This window comes from Apium graveolens, chromosome 1, assembly GCF_009905375.1.
Source record: "Apium graveolens cultivar Ventura chromosome 1, ASM990537v1, whole genome shotgun sequence".
Taxonomy (NCBI): Eukaryota; Viridiplantae; Streptophyta; class Magnoliopsida; order Apiales; family Apiaceae; genus Apium; species Apium graveolens.
This window is the reverse complement of record NC_133647.1, coordinates 197,936,671-197,956,833: the sequence shown is the minus strand read 5'-3', so window position 1 is coordinate 197,956,833 and position 20,163 is coordinate 197,936,671. Positions and strand designations below refer to the sequence as shown.

Below are 20,163 nucleotides of genomic sequence, written 5' to 3'. Positions count from 1 at the left end.
ATTTGTTAATTATTAATTAATCAAGATTCAACCGTATATACTTTCTAACAAATATATGTAAATGAAAATTAAAATAAAACATAAATAATTGATATCGTGATTATATAAGGGAAAAGGAAATTATCGCAATAATTTCAAAGAAAAGGAAAATATCGTAATTATTTCAAATTGTTCTTCTATTTTTATCTTCATTACTTAATTTCTTCAAAAATGAATCTTTCTTAATTATTTATATCTATTTGGTTATACAACAATCTCTATCACTAATTCAATGAATCAAAGTAACTCCAACACTATGATAAACACTATGTTAAATGAGTCTTTTTAATTAAATTTTGAGAAAATGAACTTCAAATTTTGCTAGGATTCTCAAAAGCTTCGTCATTGTTGAGTAGCTAATAACCCCTCCTCAATTATTATTATTATTATTATTTTATTTTATTTATTCTCATGCATTCAATTTGAAAGATTTTAGTTATTTTTGTATGTAGTTAATTTTAAAAAAATGAATAGGAAGTAAGTTTATAGAGAATTGTTGAAAATAAAATTAAATTTTAGCTCCTAAATATTTAAGAGATAATTTAATAATATTAATTATAAAAAAGTGTACGGTGTTTCAAAACTGCCTGCAAAATGAGCAGCTTACTTATCTGTACAAGATACTTGCTCAATTAGTTAAGATTTTTTTTCATTTATTTAACATTTGTTCAGTATTCTCCCCCCTGCAAATTTTTGAGTCATTATTAATTTGCCGAAAATAACCAAAGATGTAATAATACAAATATGGATTTTAATATATATTCGAGAAATGCTAGGTTCCCAGAAAGCGTTTCAAAAATGGTTTCAAAATACTCTATATGATTAACTATTCACTTACTAATAATATGGATCTCTCTCTATATGATTAACTATTCACTTACTAATAATATGGATCTCTCGTGCATAAATATGAGTTCCCGAATTAAATCACGTCATGTGTCATTTTGGAACCATTTAGTTGATTGTAAATAATATATTTAAATTTTTATAAGAATATAAGATACATGCAAATTAATTAGTGAAGGTGAACTGTGACGGAAGTAGTATTATCTTTTACAAAGTTCGTCGATTAGATTCATTTATGATCAATGTCAAAATTACACATTTTTGACCAGGTTGAAAATGTCGAGAATTTGAAAACAAATGAACATGAGATGAATATATCTTTTCCTCATATAATTAATTATACGCACATATTAGAAGTCGAACTAGTGATTTTTGGCATGCTCAAAGCCAGCTCCACGTGAGACGATATGTTGAGGAAGATATATCAAATTACACAAAAAAATGCCAAATGACAAGGGCGTAAATAAAAAAAACAGAAAACCAAGTTAAACACAAACTTAAGAACGGCTAGTAATAATAATAATTGGTAACAAGTAGACAAGAACGGCCAAACTTTGTACAGGCTCATATATCATCATCCTTCTTACCAAATTATACCCCACCACCCTTTGTCTGTTGTCTCCTTCATTTATGCTTACATATGTTGTAAGTACAATGATATGTTGAAACTGTGTTTACTTTATTAATGTTGTTTTAAGTTTAGTTACAACATTTTTTTAAAGGTTATTGTTTGTTATGGAGGAGATAACACAAGTATCTGATGCATCTCAACCAGTTAATACAGCAGTTTCACATGATGTTTCTCCCCAGGTTAACCTTTTTTCATCTTAGCATATGTGTGTGTGTGTGTCTCTTTGTGTTTGGTTCTTTTATTTTGTGTGTGCTTGTGATAGAACAAAGTGTTTTAATTTGGCCCTTGTTCTTGGAATTTGTGTATTTGAATGATTCTTGAATTCTTGATTTCTTGACTAGATGTATGAGTGTGTGTTTGTGTGTGTGTGAAAGTGTTTTAATTAGGCCCATGTTCTTGAAATTTTGTATATTTGAATGATTTTTTTATTTTCTGGCTAGATATATGAGTGTTTCAATTGGTTTTGTTTGAATATGTTTATGATTTGATGTGGTTTTGGGGCTGAAGATGTTTTCTTTTAGACTTACAGTCAGGTGAATTAGTTAAATGGTCATCCTTTAAGTCATTTGCCATCAAGAATTTATTGATTGTGAAAAAAAAATAGTCGATAGACCTGGTTGTAGGATATACCATTTTTCGAGTTGTAATGTTTGTTCTACATCAAAACATGGTATGGTTATTGTGTACATTCCGTTTAAGTTGTACTAATATGAGTAATCCTTTTGAGTCGGTAACAATTGTAGTGGTTACAACTTAAAAGCTGTTGAGGATATAAGCTTCAGTAGAGGCTTATGGTTTGGAGTATAAGAGTCAGGATGACTGCCCTCCCAAAACCCTGCGTGTCTTGAGAAAATAGATTTCTGGGATCGGGATTTCAGTTTCATGAGTAGAGCAGGCTTTTTCTTAGGTCTCTTAATACTAGTTGTTTACTTCAGAACTACGACATTGAGTTTATATTTACTGAAACTAATGAAAAATGTTGCACTAATGTTATATTTGTGACATGTTTCATGTTTGGTTCCTGCACAATATCTTAGAACAACTGTATATATGTATAGCAGAAAAAGCCTGTTTGAGAAATTACAGTTTGTTCAAAATTTATATCTCGTCTATTCAAGTATTGAAATTAATGTGCTCACTGTTAATCTACAAACTATAATGACCTGACCAGTGATACTTAGTTTTCTTAATATTACATTGCACTTGCTTTGATTTCATTCTTTTGTGGTAGAAGCTTGTGACTAAATAACTTAGATTAAGTAAAATTATTTGATGCATGCAGGCTGATCCCCACAATACAGACTCCAAAACTGAAGTCACAAACACGGAATCAAGTTTACGACGCTCTGATCTATCTCTTCAAATCCCTCCTAGACATGTCGGCTTTGGCAGTAACCATAGGGGAAAGGGCGTACTGCAGTCTCCAAGTGTCCCAGGTGGAAGTTCCTCAGCAGGTTTACTTCGGGGGTTAAGCTTTAAGAAAAAGGTTACAAACTTTGACGGTGAAAGAAATCATCTTCTCAATTCAGACCCGAAAGGAGCTCCTGGTAGCCCCGTTTTGGCCAATTTTAAGGCTAAATTTTCGTGGGATAGAAGTACCTCTCTTCCTGTGACACCTGCAGATAACTTGTCGCCTTCAACCTTGATTCCTGCCTCAGCAAGAACATACGGAGAACAAACTAAATCACGTGTAAGTTATAATACTGTACCACATGTAGGGTTAATACGGTATTGTCATTTTGCATGATGTAGTGTTGTGAGATGACAGAGGCATCGGCCTGGAGACTTATAAGATATTTATTCTGGTTATATTTCTTGCAGATAGGTACAGCTCAAGCTGTTTCGAGGTCCCTCTCTGTTCCCGGGAGAAATGTGGTTATTGTAAGATCAGTTTCTTTTGCTAACCGTAAAGAAAATGTTCAAACAGATATTGTTGATGGTACGTGCCTTTTTTTCTTGTAATTTAGTAATTAATTTTTTTTTCAAGGTTATATGATATGGCTGGTATATGCATGCACTTGTGTGTGTACTTCATAACATCAAAGGTACCAAATCTAGTAGCACGCTTACATTGATGTTCTATTACCAATTTGGACAACATAAGTTTCGCATTTGGATGAACTAATAATTTCAAGTGTCAAAGATTGAAGTTTTGTTAAAAACCGAACTCAATGTTCTATAGACCTGTTTTTGATCATTTGTGTGAGAATTTGCTTCTGAAAAAGTCAGGTCTAAAAACTGACATTGAAGAAGATGAAGAAGAGATACCTGAAGAAGAAGCTGTTTGTAGGATATGTTACGAGCCATGCGAAGAAGGAAATACTCTGAAGATGGAGTGCAGCTGCAAAGGTGCACTCAGGCTTATACATGAAGAATGTGCCATTAAATGGTTTAGCACAAGACCGAACAAAAATTGTGATGTATGTGGGCGAGAAGTTTCAAATTTACCTGTAACTTTGCTTCGTGTGACAACCTCTACTCAAAGGGACAGGAGAGCAGAGCTTAATCAGCAAAACTTGAATGCAGGGATGATAAGGTGTATATAATTTACTGTGCAGTTTTGATGTTTTGAATCAGTTTGTCATTTTACCTTAAGAATATAGCCAGTCTTATGAAATCAATGAACTTTTCCGTCTCGTTCTTCTGGATGAGTATGTCTAGCAATATAACTAAGCTAAATTACAGATATGCTTCCGCTCATTTATAATATTCGCAGCTAATACATGATTTCACTACTTAATGAAAAACAAAGAAAAATCCACATCCAGAATTCAGATTGATCTACTGTTTAATTTTCATGATGTTTCTCATTCTACTGTCTTCTTTTGCTCTAATTTTTGATGGTTTTATCCATGTCTTTTGCAGTGCATGGCAGGACTTTGTGGTGCTCGTTTTAATCAGTACAATCTGTTATTTTTTCTTTGTCGAGCAACTTCTGGTAAGCTTTCTCTATTAGATTCAGCATAAATTTACAGATATACTCGCTCGGGAACACACATGCACATATGTGCAAGTAAAAGTACCATAAATATGTTGTTTTTTTTAATTTAGGATAAAATGGGCACTTATGCTTCAGTTTGTGTGGTCATACAACTGGAGATAACTTAAGTTTTACCTTATTTATTGAAATGTATGAAAGTGAAACATACTTCTAAGCATAGCATGTAAGAACTGGTTGCACATTCCACATGTTGATTTTAAGTGTTCTTGTCTGTAGATTCATGACCTAAAAACTGACGCAGTAGTGATTGCTGCACCATTCTCTCTCATGTTGGGTATTTTGGCATCTTTACTTGCAATCATCCTAGGTATAACCAGCCTCAAACCTTAGTCATTATTGCGACGTATGAGGAGGCATTTCTGCAAACTGACCTTTACCTTGTACACATGCAGCAAGCAGGGAGTATATATGGACTTACGCGACATTTGAATTTGCACTAGTAGCCATGACACTCCATCTTTTCTATTCCATGGTAAGCAGTGTTAGTGTATTTGATTTGGTCATTAGCCCATTATTTTACATGTTTTCTCAGGGCATAGTCCAAAAAGCGCCTTCTCGCCCACACGGGTATTTTTCAGTTTTCTTCTGGTGTATGTGACATCTTCTATCACAGCTAAAATTCTCGTAATTTTGTTTCTTGCAGTTTCGTTTCAAGGCAGTTTATGCAATACTGATATCAACAGTATTAGGATTGGGGTTGTGTACGAGTCTCAACTTATTGTACCTTCGATATTTTGTTAGGCGGCTTCAAGTTCCACAAAACTCTAGTCCAGTATGATGAGAAATTGAAGGGAAAACATAACATCTGATATTGTTTTAGTTAGCGATATGATAGAAATATAACAATGTATACTGTATTCTTTAAAGGCCAATGAGTTGGTAAAAGAAAATTCATTTACTCGTGCTTGGCTATGTCTGAGAAACTTTACATGGGCTTATCTATATTAAGGGAGTCCACGGAGGCGGGAATGAGAACCAGGAATGAGAATGGGATTGGAAATGCTCTAAGCTGAACACAAAAATCTAAGCTGCTACTCTGGGTTATTGAGTTGGTCCCTCTGTCCCGGTTGAATTCTATACGTCACTTTTTGGCGCTTTTCAATACTCGCTTAAAGTATAATTTCATAATATTTTTTTAATTTTTTTTTATATTTAAACTTTTATTCAAAAAAAAATTGAAAAAAACATTATGAAACTATTTTTTATAGAAGTCTCGAAATACGTGTAAATAGTGCATGTATATATCCTAATGGGACGGAGGGAGTATCTCTAAACCCGGCACCTGCTTTAAGTGAAAAAATGAAACTAAAAAACCCAAGAACTATTTAAAAATCATAATTTTCATCAGCATTGCAGAGCACATTCTCATGACATAAAGTAAGGATTTACAAAATCAAATCCGATACAATGGGATGCATTTTGCCCCAGGTTGTGAGAATAATATTTGCATATAGAACCGAGAGGTACATTTTTCCTTATTCTACTCATAGATGTAAGACCAAGCTTCCCTGGATGTATGGGGAAAAAAGAATGAGATATCATATACAAGGGCCAAAAGACCCCAACATAACAACTAAAAACAAATCTCTTTGACTCAAATTAGGAAGTTGTTGGCTTCCAAGAATGATTTAAATCAGTATGAGGCAGCAGGCAGGTACTATATGAACTTGTATTTCCTGCGTAAAACAGATATAGTATGTGTCAGAAACACTAGACCAAACCCAATTCAGATGTTGCTAGAGTAAGAGTAAATCTAACCTCTTTCAGTATGTAGCCATAATTTGCTTGAATAATTCCTTTGGTACTGCAATTAGAGGATGAGAGATGAAGCTATCAGGGTGACTTGGACTAAAATGTATTAAGGCCTAAGGCTCTAAGCTTCAAGTCTTGATGGATGATTGTTGCAGCATATTATACTTTTTTTTGAAAATTACTAATACCATTATTGTTATTAGCGATAAAGAGTAAATATGCTACAACAATCATCTGTCGTGGATCTTAACCCAAAATATTATGTGGTTTATATGAGCATTTGTGTTTCATATAAACTTACCAGGTAACCCTGTAAACCTCTCGTACTGTTCGTAGGCCTGGCCTATGAACATTTCCACCCCAGTAACAATCTTAGCTCCACATTCATCGGCCTCCCTTAGTAGTCTGGTGATTTTGGGGGTGTAAACGGCATCAAAAACCAATTTGTATGACTTCAGAGCTTCCTGCAGAAAAAGAGGGGCACTTGCATCTTTTACAAACGTCTACCGCTAAGACCATGCTAATTTGATGTAAAACAAGATTGGGAAAATTAAGCATGATAATGAATTCTAAAGAAACTATATACAATAATCCTCCAAGGATGGAACAACTTTTCTCATTTGCAGGTAAGATGTAGAAACATTTCAGGATCAGGCAATGACGCTATTTGGTGTACTCATGCCACATCCTCACACAGCAGAATGCAGAGGCTTTGATGCAAAGACCGTTGATGGACTGATCAAAGTATCTCGTATCAAGAACATAAAGTCCTTAATGCTATTATTTCATTCGGTATCTTGTGCTACAACTTATTCGATATTTAATAACTTCGTGAAAATAATGTAAACAACTTGATAGATCAAATTTTTATTTGGCGCCTCCAGTACCTCCGTCTAATAAAACATCCATAGCCATTACAACTATAACTTTTAAAATTAGTAAGTTGAAAAACTTCAATCACAATAATTCGTATGAAAAGGAAAACATGAGTATCCAAACCTTGGAAATGGGTGATTCATCAATCTTTGGTTGCATCCCAATAGATGTTGTATTGGCAAGGACCATATCATCCTCGGGGCAGAAACTATCTAACTCAGAAAGAGACAATGCATGTCCTCCAATTGTATCTGCAAGTTCTCTTGCTCGATCTTGTACAAATAGAATGGGAAATTTTTTAAACTACTTGCTAATAAACACCAAGGAGCTACATAATTGATTTGCAAAAGTCTAGTGACTAACCATATGTACGGTTGGCAATCACAACCCTTGCTCCCTTTTCCTTGGCACCATATGCAAGTGCTTTACCAGCACCTCCAGCACCAATGACAACAAATAGTTTACCAGCCAAGGGTGACCGAGCTGCACTATCTACAAGGTCTGAACCTGAAAAAATAAACCGTGCAGATTTTGACTATTTGAGTATGTACTTTCAAGTATAAGTGCTCTGTGTGGCTAGTGAAGCATAAAGAAACCTCGCAGCCCATCCTCTATTGCAGAAATTGCACCAACATAATCTGTATTGCAACCAAATAACTTCCCGTTGTTTTTCCTCACAATGCAATTAACAGCTCCTATCGACTGTGATATAGTAGAATATGAAATTTGTTTTTGCAGGAAAAAAGGGGAAAAGAAGTAACTTGTATAAATCTCGAGGCATCAATAATTAAATTATTTAGATTGGCTACCCTTAATTAAGCATATTAGAAATGATATACTCAATTACCTTAGCAACTGAATCCACCTCATCGCAGCATATCACTGCAGACTCCTTGTGAGGAATGGTACAACTGAATGAAATCAATTTCATGTTATCCTTTATACACTATTTGCAGATGTGGTACATTTGTAACATGCTATATATAGTTGACAAAAAAGCACAGATGAAAAAAATATAGAAATTAAGCACCTTAATAGACTATAGTTATAATATATATTAAGATAGGGCACAATCAAGCAAGTCAAATTTAGGAACTGGATCATAGTGTGGGACTATAAACAGTAGGTAGAGCTTGTATTGGAGGAAGTTTTTATTATATGATGGCGTGGTGCCTTGTGCGTGCATGGCGCATCAAGCTTCATGAGTGATAGAGTAGTATGTTATATAACAAGAGGCAGCAAATGATACATCTTGTGGCCTTGTCAGATGTCTAAAGTCTCATTTTCTATCCTAAACTAGTAAATCTGCCGAAAATTCCTTATAGGCATTGAACATTACACTGAGAATGAGCAGTGAATAGATGAACAAAGAGTGCAGGACTGTTGTAAAATAGTGCAATCAAAGAGAGCTGAATCATAACTTCTCTTATGCTGCAAATACATTTCAGAAAGTATATAAAACGTTTGGTACATCTAAGGAGACTAATTAGAGGATAAAACTGCCAAATCAGATGCTAGTAAAGAAAAAGTGGTAGTAATTAAAGAAAAGGTCTGATCTAATTTTAAGGGCTGTGAATTTATATGATAAAATATTTCAAGACACTCCAGAATAAAAGAAAAATGTGACTGGTGAAAGGCAGCTCAATATGTCAAACAATCAAAACTGCAGAATGCTGAAGAAGGACCTAAGCTATTATCTGTTGTGAGATATTTTATGAGCTCAATTACTACTATGCTTAAAGGACTGACCTGAACCCCGCAAAATCTGTAGATGAATAACTTTCAAGAAATTTTCGCAAATCATCTACCAAAAGATGCACATAAACTCCTTTAAATCCAGCTGATCTGAACGCTTCATTGTATAAAATGGGAGATTTGCTGTGGCCAACAGGCTTTCCGATAATACCATATATTTTTGTATCAGGACCAATTTGTCTAAAATTGTATAAATTTAGCAAATCAGTAATTGTGGGTTGCCCAGGAGCGGATACTACTCCTGACTCGAGGGTGCCAAAAGTGAGGTATCCTCCAAACTTCGGGCAAAGTATTCGAGATATCAGACCCCTCTCCCCCATAACTAATGCTATTATGGGAACCTGAAACAATTAGTGACTCCCTTACATCAAATGGTACATTACATAATAATTAGCATTCACAGAGTTAAAAAACCATAAAAATAAGTAGGCACGGTATGCATGAAAATTGTAAAGGAATGTATCCCTTGCAAATGAAGTCTAAAATATGCTAGTCTCGAAATTCTGATTGCAGAAGTTTTTGTTTAATTGGACTAAGATTTTGGAGAAGAATGAGGATACAACCCAAGGTCCAAATTCTAACTTTATTACAAAAAATTTAAAACGTTTTCAGCACGTTGAAGCACATTTTTATTAGTCACTACAGGTTCTCTAGATTCCTAGACTTTTAGTCTGGTGTATTACGCTGACTTACTTTAAAACTGGCAAGTAGCAAATGTAAGAAGAAACTCGAGGAACACATAGATCTACAAAATCACTTACGCCACCGCTTACTTGCGAATGAACTGTGACCTGAAAAATGCGTGCCACGTCGGTAATATCCAAGGCAAATGTAGCAATCTTCACTATGTCAGCTCCGCTTGCTTGTATAACAGCCACAAGATTCCCAAGATCTTCGACTGAGGGAGTATATTGATAGTTGTGTGAAGAAACAATGAGTTTGCACTTTGCAGGCTTCTTTCCGTGCATCAAAGTGTTGAACTTATCAGCAGCCTTCATCATAATGACAGTAATTCAATTAGTTTGATCTTCTTGGCATCCCAGTGCATCAGACCAACAAAATGTCACAAAGAAAATAGATGATGCCTAAGAGTTTTCAAAAATAGATGCACATATCGAAGAACACATTACTACATGTGAAAAATGAAAAAGCCGGTCACTCACTTAATGTACATTGCAATGTCAGTGGGCTTGTGGGCATGACCGTGACAGAAATTTCATAGTTCTTACTTTGTAATCTGTCTAAATATTATCAAGCCTATTGACTCCGCAAAATCTGGAGAAGTTTTAGCATTGTTAACTTTTTCATTATAAGGTTTTAAATTTCTGAGTACAAATCTGCAACTCAAGTAAATCCTAATACTTATATGTGTTCTTCATCTATAACCCGAACTCAAACTTCCTTGAGAAAATATTTCAATTTAGGATCATTATCTTCATGATACTATTGGTATGTAAATAGTCTTGAACCAAAATAGAAGGTAACCTTTAGCTCCACATCAATGTAATCAGCTCCAAATTCCATGGCTAATTGTAGTACGTGCAATCGGCTTTCCTCATCACCATCATACTGACCCCCTTCCCATCTAGGTCTGGAAAAAAAGTATTTAATCAGCATCACATACTCTGTTATCTGTAAAAGTCAACTGCTACAACATCGATGACATTTCATAAAAAGTTAACTGCAAGAACATAGATGACTAATTTCATGAAAATCGATCAATGTAAAGGCAATCAACATCCATCTTATTAGGCTTACTAGTTTTCCCATACAAGCTCTTTGTTCAAGTGCAAACTACGTTATCCTATTTTCCCTAAACTGCCAAAGAAATTTCAATTCAAGACTCGAGTAATATCCGTAGCTAAAGCATTATGATCAAAACATTGTAAACAATCACATATCTATAGAAAATTCCAATCAGCATTCGACAATTATCTCATAAGTTACAACATCAACAACAAACTAATTCAAATCCACACACATTTAAGTCTTCGTACCTGTAAGTAAACAGAATAGGCAAAGGACATTGCTTAATCAAAAACTCGACATCTCTCGGAGGATCAAAGCTTTTCAAACTATCCAATCTAACTTCCACAAGGTCAGCACCGCATAATTTAGCCTTATTCATTAAAACAACCATCTCCTCCGCGGTATCCGCCATCAACGGAGCACAAATCAGTGTTGCACCAGTCCTAATTCCCCTGTCACTACTCATTTTCACAGCAGGGACAGCCTACAAACAATCACACAATATTCATGTAGTAAATAAAATTAGTACAATTTGTAACTGAAATTAAAGTTTGTTAGTCAGTTACAACTTACAAGCCTGGTAGATAAATGTTATTCAAATTTCAAATAATAATCATGAATAAATATAATTAAGTATGTTAATATAGGTTGGCGATTAAACGGGAATTATTTAAACACGAGAACACATTTTAACGCGAGAATACGGAAAAAAGGTTACCAGCTCCATTGTGGTATGAGAAATGAGAAAACAGGAGGGAGAGATTCCAGGAGGGTTATTAGTCAACCAAGTAACCAACCACTACTTCCTGGCTGATAGGAGATGAATAATATATTAATGTAGATAAAAGATTGTGTTGGGAGATTTGTATATTTGTTACTGATGATATGGAGGGAAGTTTGGTGGGTTGGTATGATATAAGGTTGATGGATCATGGAAGTGATCTGGGCCGTTAAACTTGTGGCCTTTAATTTGGCAACGTCTATCTGGGACCCATTGGGATAAATTGATTTTATCTCTTTGAAATTGATTTTATCACGTTTGAAATTGATTTTTATCTCTTTTACAGATTCATCTTTATTTAGAAAAAAAATCACTGTTTTACGTTCTACATATGTACGAAAGTTAACGAAATAAATGTGTTTCATCTCATTATGTAATTTGAATGTTACTCCTTCCGTCACAAAATACAACTCACTTTGGCTTTTTACGTGTATTTCAAAGTAAATAAAAAGAATAGCTCTATAAATCATTTTTCAAAATTTTCTTTTCTGAATATATATATATATATATATATTAAATTTTAATTTAAGAAAAAAAAAATTAGAAAAAAGTATGTGGAGATAACTTAAAATATGTATAAAAAGTTAAATAGACTTGTATTTTGGGACGAATGGAGTATTACTTATAAAGGAATGTATCTCATGCTGGGAGTTGAAACAAGTCGAGTTCTATATTATTGAATTTAAGATTTCTGAATAAAATTGGGTTGTCAAAATTCGAAACAAGTCCGAACCAAATATATGAATCGGTATAACTCTAAAAAAACTCGGAACTTTCACATTTTTGTCGAGTCCGAATGTTAGTTCGAGTTCGAGTTCGAGGCAGATGATGTAAAATTTCTTGTTACTTCAAGTGAAAAATTGTTTAAGAGCTAAGTTGCAAGTTAATTACAAATTGAATATTATCACCAGGCAAACTAAAACTGTTGCAGGAAGGCAAATTCAGTTTTAGCACCGGAAATGAAACAATCGCAACAAAGTTACATTTTATTGCTCATCAATGCTATAATTCTTTTATTTAAAAATAGCAGTTGTAAAATGTCGCATGCTTGTATAAGGAAGGAGTCTGGATAGTGCCTGACCAATATCAAGAGTGAGAAGCAAAATCAACCTTGCAGACCAATTATACCTGCACCAAATAAAAACATAATAAATCAATATCAGAGATGATATGCTGATACAAGTGTTAAGATCCTAATATTTTAGCAACTTGCTAAATTGATATGCCGATATCGATACAACTGGATAATCCCTAATACTTCATGTGGTAAAGAAAGCCAACAAGGCATCAATAACCATTCATTTCTCATCAGCAAGATTTTGGGAAATCAATATGTAATATGCTTTTCTTATTTCAAGTCAGAGATTTACCACAGGCAACCCTTCCACCAGCATTTCCAGTGCTTTTGCTAAGTTCATGACCGCCTGAACAATTAACGAGTAAGAGTCAATCACTATGATTTACAGATGTAATACGTTCTGTGCTAAAAGCACTTGCATTTCTTACTAGATATACATGTCTGATTGTCTGCTATAGTCTATCAACTTCTAGTAGAAGTAAGAACTCAGACCGAGACGACTCATGTGACCAATCACAGAGAACGAAAATAATACCACATTTCTCTATGATGTCTCATTGTTTACATAAACCTCTTCTATCAGTACAATGTATTTTGTATAACCTAAAAGAGTATGCATATTGTGTACATCCCCCATCCCCAGGGATATATGGAAAGCTAAAAACTGAAGGGAGGGTTGGGGGGGGGGGGACATAGTAAGTAACATTCTGTTCTTTAAAATGTGAGAACACTAGATATGTCCAAAAAATATTTTTCAAAAAAATTAATAATATAGACTGGAGGGAATACTATAGATACAACTCATAGTCTCATATTATCATATTGAGGCTAAGCATATATTAATAAGCTTGTACCCTAAATAACTGCAGGAGTCAAGATTTTCTATGCAGAATACTGCCCTTTACAAAATCAGTTTGTTCATAGGAATCACCAATTACTAAAATCATTACAAACTAAGTGCATAAAATTCAGTAAGCAACCATATATTTAGGAGAAACTGTGAGATGTATCAAATATTAACATACTGAGAGATACAGATATGAAATCATCTATCCATAATTCAACTAAAAAAACAAAGACGATATTTAGGTATGTGCAATTTTGCCTATTACAATGGCATCACAGTTTAATTGTTTGGGTTCTTTTAAGTCATCTAGCATATAAAATCAGGAACAAGAGACTTCTGCATTAGAGACTGAGAGACTTGGATGACCAATTACACACAGTAATTGGGAAATGAAACTTGTGGTTGCAAGAAATGAAAGTTAGTAAATAGAAGTTTAGTTTAACTCATGTTTCTACTTTGGAAATACACATAGCTACAGCATATGCATATCAAGGTTGCATAGTCAATAAAGGCTACAAAATAGATGATTCTTACCCTTTCCCAAGTCATCAGGATCAGCATGGACAACAACCGCCCTTCCGATGATAGAGCCCGGTCCGGTGAGAGGAATCTGCCACAACAAACATTAAACAATTCTGGGGAAACCATATGTTACACAAAAGGCAGACAATCAGACTACAGAGGAGTACCTGCTTGTCAACAATAGTGAAACTGGCAGTACCTGAATTTTCACAAAACAAGAAAACAAAACCTTATCACAACGTAAAGGTAAATTCAAAGAAAAAATTGACCTGAGAAATATTTACATAATGCGGACTTTTTGGAGCAGTGTATTGGTGAAAAACACAACAGCTACAATTATAGATTAATATTAACTGAACATAATCCTAATAAAATGTAAAGAACCCTGTAACACATGATCGAAACATCAATGTTTTAAGCCTATTTTTCTTCTTTTGGAAGTAAAAAACAACTATCTAATACCCTGTAATATTTTACATGACAACAGATTAAAACAGATAAGAGGAAACTCATATTCAACATAAAAATAAATAAATTATACAACTGGGAAAGATGTGACTAAAGTAATAGTAGTTTGATATTAGTAATGACATTCGAGAAGCAAGCATACCATCTTCACCAACTGTTACATTCCCGAGATCACCAGCATGGCGGTTTTCATCTTCAGGGGCACCATGCTCTTTGCCAGCAGGGTTATAGTGGGGTCCTGCCGATTAATATGATAATAACAAGCATCTTATTATATAGCATATGCCAACAAGGATGTCTTCTATCTACTTTCATTTTGCCTGATTCAATTGGATAGAGGAACAACATATAAAAAATCAAAAGTAACTTTTACCGGTTGACATGCATCCGTTTGTTGTATCACCAAGTGCATGAACATGGAAACCATGGGGTCCAGGTGCAAGGCCAGAAACGCTTCCAGTAACTGTGGTTGAACCTGAGAACAGGAAAAACTATAATCTAAACCTATAAATCGAACTATGTACTGCATAAATTATAAACAAAAAACAACTTTAATTACCATCTCCTTCCTGGGTGAAGTAAATGGTGCCACTGACTCCTGTACTGCTGCTAAGAACCGCAACACCCTTTGCCATTGTTATATGTGATCTAAGCATACATTACAACATCATTATCTTCTTAGTATATCACAGCATAATACCAACAAATTAATATTCATTACAATTTATATCCAGTAAAAAATACTCCAGCATCTCCCCTTTCTAAAAAATATAGTGTATTTCTAACTTCGATCCAAAATTTATCTCCAATAAAAATTTCAGGTCTAGACACTATTAGCATTTAAAGGCTCTGCAATATAAGATAAGCATACCTTTCACACTGATTTTATAAAATAATACAAACTCTGGAAAAGACCAAAAGAAACATTGTAAAGTAAACAAACTCTCACTTAATATCAATCATAAAGTCCCTGATCCTATGCCTATTATTCGCTTCAACATCATTAACACAAAACCCGATGTACATCACCTATTATTCGCTTCAACATCATTAACACAAAACCCCATGTACATCAACACGTGTATATAATCGCTCCATTACCACCATGATTATCATACATACACAAGTTAAATAAACTCTAAATATCAGCTGAAAAAATAATATGATCCGAAGACGAAAAGCATCATAACAATAAAGCTCAGGAGTACATAACTTATCAATCAGCTAGAACTTCAAGCATAAAAATCGAGAAACAAACACCAAAAGCCACATATCGATTATAAGACCAAATCGATCAATATCAATCATTACGTCCTAATTTCCGTGTCAATCATCAACATCACAAACTCCACATACATTAAACGTGTATTAAACAAAATTAAATTAAACCAAATTAACACTAAACTTATTAAAACACACACACACACATACATACTCAACACAGTTACAGAACGATCATATGCCGCAAATAATTCAAATTAAATGTGTCTTAGATAGAAGAATATAATAGAATTAGTATTACTCAATTCCGCCCTGTAGAGAGAGATATTGAGAGAGATTAGCGGGAGAGAGGGAGAGTGAGAGAGGAAGGGAGGGGGAGAGAGAGAGAGTGAGAGGGAGAGGGAGAGGGAGAGGGAGAGGGAGAGGGAGAGGGGGAGAGAGAGAGAGAGAGAGAGTTAGTATTACCTCAGGAGAGAGAGAGAGAGAGAGAGAGAGAGAGAGAGAGTATTACCTCAGTTCACCTCTTGTAGAGAGAAAGATTGAGAGAGATTGTAATCAGAGAGAGAGAGGGAGAGAGGGAGAGAGAGTATTACCTCAGTTCACCTCTTGTTGTAGAGAGAAAGATTGAGAGAGATTGGAATCAGAGAGAGAGTGGAATCAGAGAGAGAGAGAGAGCGCATAATTCAACTCTACCAGTACCAATAGCGATCGCCTGCCATTCGAGAAATCCAAATATCACTCGCTAAAAGAGACCGTGAATCGTACGCGAACAATTTGGCGGGGACATGATTGGCCCGGATATATTTTGGACCGCATTGTTCACATTCGGGTTAGACCGGATTTGAACCGCTTCAGGGGACCATTTCACTATTTGCATCGCAATATTGAGTTGTAATTTTTATTATTTGAAAATCTATGTAGTCAAAGATGTAGCCATTACGTTATTTTCATAATCTTTTTATTTTTTAATAAGCTCAACAATGCTAGAAATATAAAGTGCGAACATGTCAAAGGTAAACAATATAAAAAACAAAGTTGTATTATATATTAATAGATGACTCTTAGTCTTTCTTGGTTATCTTAATTACTGACAACATTTGACTCTACATTTTTTTTGTAACATTCATTATACTAGCCTATATAAGGCTTGTTTGTACTTTGTTTATGATAGAGAATTACAAGATGATCTATTTCATTATTATCTAGTTCGTTCTCAATCTCTCTTATATCTATATAGATATATTATATATATAAAACGTTATCAGCACGATAGTGTAAATAGGTGTTGAAAATCCAAGAAGAATAAGGATTCCACGAAACTTTTATTATTTCAGTTTGTCTATCAGGTAAGTACACTATTTTTAATTTACTTTGTTTCGCTTGCAATAAGATGATTTTTATGTGCTTATTATGTGCCTGATTCTTGTATATTTTGTATATGATTCATTATCCATTATAATTTATTGATCTTATACTCATTGTAAAGCTTTTTTTATTATCTACAATCTTTCTTCTTTGTGTTTTTCCAAAATCTGCTTATAAGTATGTCAAAATCTGCATTTTGTGTAATCTGATTGTATGATTCAGGGTGATATGCAGTAACTTCTAAAATTTATAGTAAATTAAATATTTGTTATGATCCATACCATTCTGGAAATCTATTTTCGATATCTACCTTTTGTCTTTACATTCCATTATCATATACTCTGATTTCGATGTCTTAAATATCAAAATACTATCATAATCAGGAGCTGATTCTGATTCTACAGTCCACAAATATTTGTTTTCTGAATTCGTTACTTGTTCATTTTCAACGAGCCTTACCATTCTGGAAAGGTCCCGAAATTTTCTACATTTTTTGTGTTTTATACTTTTTCAGATAAAGTCATCTTCATAGAGTAAATTGATATTCTTTGAAACTGATCGGATTTGACTTTATCATAATTAGCCATTTTGTACGATATTTGATTTGAGATATTGGATCAATATGTTTCATCCTTGCTTTAATAGTTCCCACCTTCCTTGCTTTAATATACTAGTAAACTATATTTTTTTTTGGAGTGGGGTGAGATAAATTATAAAGGTGAAAATGGGTGTAACGTGCTAGACGCTACATATACAGTAGATTGCATTCAATGTACTAGTAGATTGAATTCAATGTACCATCATCATGTTATATTATCATGTGTTTTTAAATATTAATGTATATGTGTTTTCTTTGCGTATTTTAAATATTGACTGAATGTGCTTATTATAATTGATTAACTATATTATGTTTATTATAGTAATATAAGAAATGTCGAATCTTTCAAAACTTGAGTTCAACGCACTTGATGTTACCGGAAAAAATACTTGACATGGATTTTGGATGCGGAAATCCATCTTACCGATATGGGTCTTGGTAACATAATTAAAGAAGGGAACAAAACTTCTGAGTAAGAAAAAGCAAAAGCTATGATATTCCTTCGCCACCACCTTGATGAAGGATTGAAAACCGAATATTTGGTTATTAAAGATCCAACAACCATTTGGAAAAATCTGAAAGAAAGATATGATCACCAGAAAACTATTATACTTCCTAAAGCTCACTATGATTGGTTACACTTGCGCTTGCAAGATTTTAAAAGTGTAAGCGGTATAACTCTGCAATATTTAAGATTACTTCTCAGCTGAAATTATGTGGTGAAAATATAACTGATAAAGATATGTTGGAAAAAACTTACTCCACATTCCACGCCAATAATATGCTCCTGCAGCAGCAGTATCGTGAAAGAGAATTTCAGAAATATTATGAGCTTATATCAGTCTTGCTTCTTGCTGAGCAAAATAAAAAATTACTATATGACTATATTTTTGTTTTTACAGTAAGTCTTGTGAATGTTGAAACTTATCACTTTAGGCGCTTGTGTTCACAGAGAACCCTAATATTATATACGACAAATTTGATGTTCAAACAGAAGGAAGATCTGATTCTGATCATAACGACAAGGGGAAGGTGGTGATTGTTAACATATATAATATTCTTGTTATTGGATACTTTTCTTATTATGATCTTTTCCTTTATTATTGTTTGGTTTTTGGCTATATAAGCTCATCTTCTATTATAATGGAGAACACGTCATATTATTATAAAACCCTAATTTTCTATTTTCTCTCTATACTTAATCATGGTATCAAGAGTTATGATTCGATATGGGATAGGTTGAGTAGAGTCATTCGTAGTGGCTAACACATGTTAAGTTTAAAACACGTGTTTTGATTATTATTTATTCTCTTCTTTTTTCAAATCAGTTATTGTTTTTCTTTTTCTTGGATGATTTTGAGATTTAATCATGATAACTATTTTTTTCTTCAAATTGGTTGGATTTCTCAGAGATACGGATTTTAATTCTGGTTGAGTTGTTTCTACTCATTTCGTTTCGTTTTGATAGGGACTCACACACACGCTCTCTCTCTCTCTCTCTGATGATATTTGCTAATTGATAAAATTGTTTTCTATTCTCTTTCTTTCCCTCTCTCATCTTCTTTTCTCTTTCTCCTAATCAATGATGGGAGTAGCCCTAGGCACATTTGTAGACCTTCTTCGTCTTTTGTTTTGTATATGGTGCTCTAGGCACATTGGCTCTTCGAGGGATTATTTTAGTTTATTTGATACCCTAGGCACATTGGCCCTTTGCGGGACTGGTTTAGTTTATTTGGTATTCTAGGCACATTGGCCTTTCACGGGATTGGTTTACTTTATTTGGTGCTCTAGGCACATTGGCCCTTCGAGGAATTGCTTTAGTTTATTTGGTGCTCCAGGCACATTGGCCCTTGACGAGATTGGTTTAGTTTATTTGGTGATCTAGGCACATTGGTTTGGTTTATCTGGTGCTTTAGGCACACTGGTCCTTCATGGGATTTGATTATATTTGGATATAGTTTGCATTTGGATACATGTATTGGATAATGATTGAATTTAGATACAGTTTTTATTTAGTTGAGGATTGGATACAGTTTGTTGACTAGGATTCATTTATTTGGAGTTTGTTTGAATTATTTATTGGGTTTGATTTCAAAATTGGATATACTTTTGATGGTTACAGATTTGTTTTAGTTTTAAAGTTACTCTGGTTATTGGATAACATGGATGGTTCTTCTTCTCTGGCTCATTGGATTTCTTATTAATTCTGATTTCGGTTTGGATACACTTGGATTTCTCTATTTTCTTTTGTGTTTCCACATCTTTGGAAGATTTCTCTTATGTTACCGTGCTTTGGATTATATTGGAAGCTTTTTGTTATTTTGGATTCGTGGCTATGTTTGGATTCGTTCGAATACTCTTGTTTTCTCAGTTGCAGCTTAGGATTGTTTGGTTATGTGACTCGGTTTCTTGTTTGGCAAATTCTCGATTTATTACCGTGAGTTTGAGGGGGGGTGTTAAAATATATAATATTCGTATTATTGGATATTTTCCTTATTAGGATGTTTTCTTTTATTATTGTTTGGTTGTTGCCTAAATAAACATCTCTTTTATTGTAATCGAGAACACGTCATATTATTATAAAACCCTACTTTTTCTCTCTTCTCTCTATACTTTATCAGTGATATCGAATGA

The 20,163-nt window shown here is 34.0% G+C and overlaps 3 protein-coding genes across 7 annotated transcripts; 1 reads left to right on the top strand and 2 right to left on the bottom strand.

The window, feature by feature from the left end:
* The first annotated feature begins 1,436 nt into the window (after nucleotides 1–1,436).
* On the top strand, nucleotides 1,437–5,415 carry LOC141677592 (uncharacterized). The gene is made up of 8 exons (XM_074483597.1): nucleotides 1,437–1,695; nucleotides 2,799–3,206; nucleotides 3,338–3,455; nucleotides 3,746–4,052; nucleotides 4,382–4,454; nucleotides 4,734–4,824; nucleotides 4,910–4,989; nucleotides 5,161–5,415. Exons 1-8 carry the CDS (start codon nucleotides 1,621–1,623, stop codon nucleotides 5,293–5,295), a joined length of 1,287 nt encoding a protein of 428 aa, XP_074339698.1. The 5' UTR covers nucleotides 1,437–1,620; the 3' UTR covers nucleotides 5,296–5,415.
* Nucleotides 5,416–5,839: 424 nt separating this feature from the next.
* LOC141677574 (bifunctional 3-dehydroquinate dehydratase/shikimate dehydrogenase, chloroplastic-like) lies at nucleotides 5,840–11,534 on the bottom strand. 3 transcript variants are annotated; one of them, XM_074483571.1, is made up of 12 exons: nucleotides 11,368–11,534; nucleotides 10,898–11,133; nucleotides 10,386–10,491; nucleotides 9,662–9,892; nucleotides 8,895–9,241; nucleotides 7,993–8,056; nucleotides 7,742–7,847; nucleotides 7,509–7,652; nucleotides 7,269–7,417; nucleotides 6,571–6,733; nucleotides 6,276–6,321; nucleotides 5,840–6,193 (listed from the first exon to the last, which is right to left on the bottom strand). In XM_074483571.1, exons 1-11 carry the CDS (start codon nucleotides 11,374–11,376, stop codon nucleotides 6,281–6,283), a joined length of 1,596 nt encoding a protein of 531 aa, XP_074339672.1. In that variant the 5' UTR covers nucleotides 11,377–11,534; the 3' UTR covers nucleotides 5,840–6,193; nucleotides 6,276–6,280. The 3 variants fall into 3 exon arrangements, with proteins under 3 accessions (XP_074339672.1, XP_074339679.1, XP_074339687.1); XM_074483578.1 differs by having other exon boundaries at nucleotides 9,674–9,892; XM_074483586.1 differs by having other exon boundaries at nucleotides 9,692–9,892.
* A 722-nt stretch (nucleotides 11,535–12,256) lies between these two features.
* Nucleotides 12,257–16,319, bottom strand: LOC141677547 (superoxide dismutase [Cu-Zn]-like). Of its 3 annotated transcripts, none has more exons than XM_074483545.1 (8): nucleotides 16,160–16,319; nucleotides 14,905–14,993; nucleotides 14,719–14,820; nucleotides 14,488–14,583; nucleotides 14,045–14,076; nucleotides 13,890–13,965; nucleotides 12,801–12,854; nucleotides 12,257–12,558 (listed from the first exon to the last, which is right to left on the bottom strand). In XM_074483545.1, exons 2-8 carry the CDS (start codon nucleotides 14,978–14,980, stop codon nucleotides 12,536–12,538), a joined length of 459 nt encoding a protein of 152 aa, XP_074339646.1. In that variant the 5' UTR covers nucleotides 14,981–14,993; nucleotides 16,160–16,319; the 3' UTR covers nucleotides 12,257–12,535. The 3 variants fall into 3 exon arrangements, with proteins under 3 accessions (XP_074339646.1, XP_074339654.1, XP_074339637.1); XM_074483553.1 differs by having other exon boundaries at nucleotides 16,078–16,315; XM_074483536.1 differs by lacking the exon at nucleotides 16,160–16,319 and having other exon boundaries at nucleotides 14,905–15,001.
* Between the last annotated feature and the right edge of the window lie 3,844 nt (nucleotides 16,320–20,163).

Bases quoted from the DNA above. Each gene is read 5' to 3' on its own strand.
- LOC141677574 (XM_074483571.1), bottom strand. The intron at 9,242-9,661 runs GTAAGTGATTTT...TAATTGTTTCAG, and splicing joins ATTCGCAAGTAAGCGGTGGC to GTTCCCATAATAGCATTAGT. The intron at 7,848-7,992 runs GTAATTGAGTAT...ACTATATCACAG, and splicing joins AGGTGGATTCAGTTGCTAAG to TCGATAGGAGCTGTTAATTG.
- LOC141677592 (XM_074483597.1), top strand. From the start codon at position 1,621: ATGGAGGAGATAACACAAGTATCTGATGCATCTCAACCAGTTAATACA. The intron at 1,696-2,798 runs GTTAACCTTTTT...TGATGCATGCAG, and splicing joins CACATGATGTTTCTCCCCAG to GCTGATCCCCACAATACAGA. The intron at 4,990-5,160 runs GTAAGCAGTGTT...TGTTTCTTGCAG, and splicing joins TCCATCTTTTCTATTCCATG to TTTCGTTTCAAGGCAGTTTA.
- LOC141677547 (XM_074483536.1), bottom strand. From the start codon at position 15,001: ATGCTTAGATCACATATAACAATGGCAAAGGGTGTTGCGGTTCTTAGC. The intron at 14,077-14,487 runs GTATGCTTGCTT...GTGAAAATTCAG, and splicing joins TGTAACAGTTGGTGAAGATG to GTACTGCCAGTTTCACTATT. The intron at 13,966-14,044 runs GTACTCCTCTGT...TTGTTGTGGCAG, and splicing joins TCACTATTGTTGACAAGCAG to ATTCCTCTCACCGGACCGGG.